This window comes from Leiobunum rupestre, chromosome 4 (genome assembly GCF_980474605.1).
Source record: "Leiobunum rupestre chromosome 4, qqLeiRupe1.1.hap1, whole genome shotgun sequence".
Classification (NCBI taxonomy): domain Eukaryota; kingdom Metazoa; phylum Arthropoda; class Arachnida; order Opiliones; family Sclerosomatidae; genus Leiobunum; species Leiobunum rupestre.
The window spans coordinates 26,227,525-26,229,369 of NC_143387.1; the positions used below are offsets into that span (position 1 = coordinate 26,227,525).

At 32.1% G+C, this 1,845-nt stretch overlaps 1 protein-coding gene across 2 annotated transcripts; it reads right to left on the bottom strand.

Moving 5' to 3' along the window:
- Nucleotides 1-613: 613 nt before the first annotated feature.
- On the bottom strand, nt 614-1,645 carry LOC149947297 (vacuolar protein sorting-associated protein 37A-like). Of its 2 annotated transcripts, XM_090172605.1 has the most exons (6): nt 1,513-1,644; nt 1,322-1,449; nt 1,201-1,259; nt 973-1,135; nt 799-848; nt 614-728 (listed from the first exon to the last, which is right to left on the bottom strand). In XM_090172605.1, exons 1-6 carry the CDS (start codon nt 1,542-1,544, stop codon nt 660-662), a joined length of 501 nt encoding a protein of 166 aa, XP_090028731.1. In that variant the 5' UTR covers nt 1,545-1,644; the 3' UTR covers nt 614-659. The 2 variants fall into 2 exon arrangements, with proteins under 2 accessions (XP_090028731.1, XP_090028732.1); XM_090172606.1 differs by lacking the exon at nt 799-848 and having other exon boundaries at nt 624-756; nt 1,513-1,645.
- Nucleotides 1,646-1,845: the final 200 nt, after the last annotated feature.

A 1,845-nucleotide genomic window follows, 5' to 3' on the forward strand; every position in this document is an offset into this window, starting at 1 on the left:
TCAATCAACAAAGTTATTAACACCCACACCAAACAGTGAATCATTTGTGGCATATCTCGGGGAGTCGGGGTAGTGCTTCTAACTGATTCTCAGATAACTTGCGTTATCTGTACGTATGTACAGATATTATCAGATCAGTTGATATTTCGCCTGTTCTCGGACTAAAAGTGTACTCGCCTGTTCTGGGGATGAGAATTACTCCATCCCATAAACTGTTCGCTTGTTCCGGAGTATTAGTGCTACTATTTTTAATCCTGAAAAGGATGTGTAAAGGAGTAAATCGGATTTTATCGTCTGCTAGCCAGTATTTATCTGTTAAAAATGCCACAGGCAGCCATTTTGAAAAAATGTTTTTACTCCAACCCAAACTATTCGCCACCACAGAATCAGAGTAAAATGACGTCATACCTTTACTCATCTTACCCTACTCCAAAATCCAGGAACAGGCGAAAAAAAAAACAACTTTTGTTTTAAGTATTGGGGATAAAGTGATTGAATCTTTGAAATATGTTAAATTTCTCACTCAATCGTGGTGAAATGTAAAACGCTAATAATAGGCATTTGTGAATTGCAAATTTTTTTATTACTTTATAAAATAAAATATATAGCTGATTTTAATACTGCTATGTACATTTATTTATTTAGTCTTAATTTTTTATTCAGTTATGAGGATATTGAGACAACACTCTGTGTAATTTCTCTTCTTTAACTCTTCTTAAATGGCCAAGCTTGATATTATTAAAAAGTAGTCGATTACTGAAATTATATATTTATAATAAAAAATATTTAGTGCCTTACAGTTCTTTTCTCCATAAATTGAGATAAAAATTGATCCACAGAGATATCCCCTATATTTAACAGTGTTAATTTTTAATTAAATAATACACAAAATTTATTACTTCTTATTCATAAAATTTTTTATTACTAAATTAATAATCAATTTATCAACTTCAGAATTAGTATTACATTTACCATTTAGGAAAGATTCAGCAATTTTTTCTGCTTCCTCCTCAGTTTCTAAAGCCGCTACTTGCAGTCTATCATCCAACGCTGACGGTTTTAGTATAGACACCTTTTTGTCGTAATTTAAACTACACTCGTTGAATGCTTTTCGGGCTACATCCAATTCATCTAACTAAACAATATCAAATAATTTTATTAATTTTATCAAAGCTCTGCTGTCTGATATAACAATATTACCTTTTTAAGTAAGTTATGTTTTTTCTCATTAATTTCTGGTTTTAAGGTTAAGTTAGATACTGAAATAATGTTTATTAGTTATTACTAAATCTTTAATAAAACATTTAATTTTATACCTTACTCGCAATTTGCAATATTTCATCCAAAAGTTGTTCCTTTCTGGCCATAATTTCCTTCCATTCAGGCAGTTCTTCCACAAAGTTAAAGAATTTTGCGTCATCTTTGTCCAAAATTTCCAATTCTTGGGGGCTTAATAGAATGTTTTAATTATTATAGTACGTGTAAATAAAATTTTATATTATTATTTAGCACCTTAGAGTCGATATATTTCCGAAAGTAGTCATTTCTGAGAAGTAGAATCTGTAGCTGACGAATTAATAATGACCTAGTAATTTTATGTCGCCATCTGGAGTACTTTATCTGAAATTAGAAGCGCGAAATTTAAATGAGGTTAATGCGGTGCTTTCGCAGTTTGGTCCACTCCTTCGAAACCATAGAAATCTCATAGGTAACTAGAATGCTGCCGTGTAACTGGCAAATGGGCCAAACGCCGTGGCAGACGATAGCCAGATATCAGCCAATCAGAGCTCAAAGAGTGGTTCTGCCAAGAATTTAATGTCACCAGAGAGAATGACGTCACCTATC

Coding starts and splice junctions, on each gene's coding strand:
- LOC149947297 (XM_090172605.1), bottom strand. CDS start 1,544: ATGACTACTTTCGGAAATATATCGACTCTAAG. Junction 849..972: donor TGCTGAATCTTTCCTAAATG/GTAAATGTAATA, acceptor TGTTAAATATAG/GGGATATCTCTGTGGATCAA. Junction 729..798: donor AATTTATGGAGAAAAGAACT/GTAAGGCACTAA, acceptor AATAATATCAAG/CTTGGCCATTTAAGAAGAGT.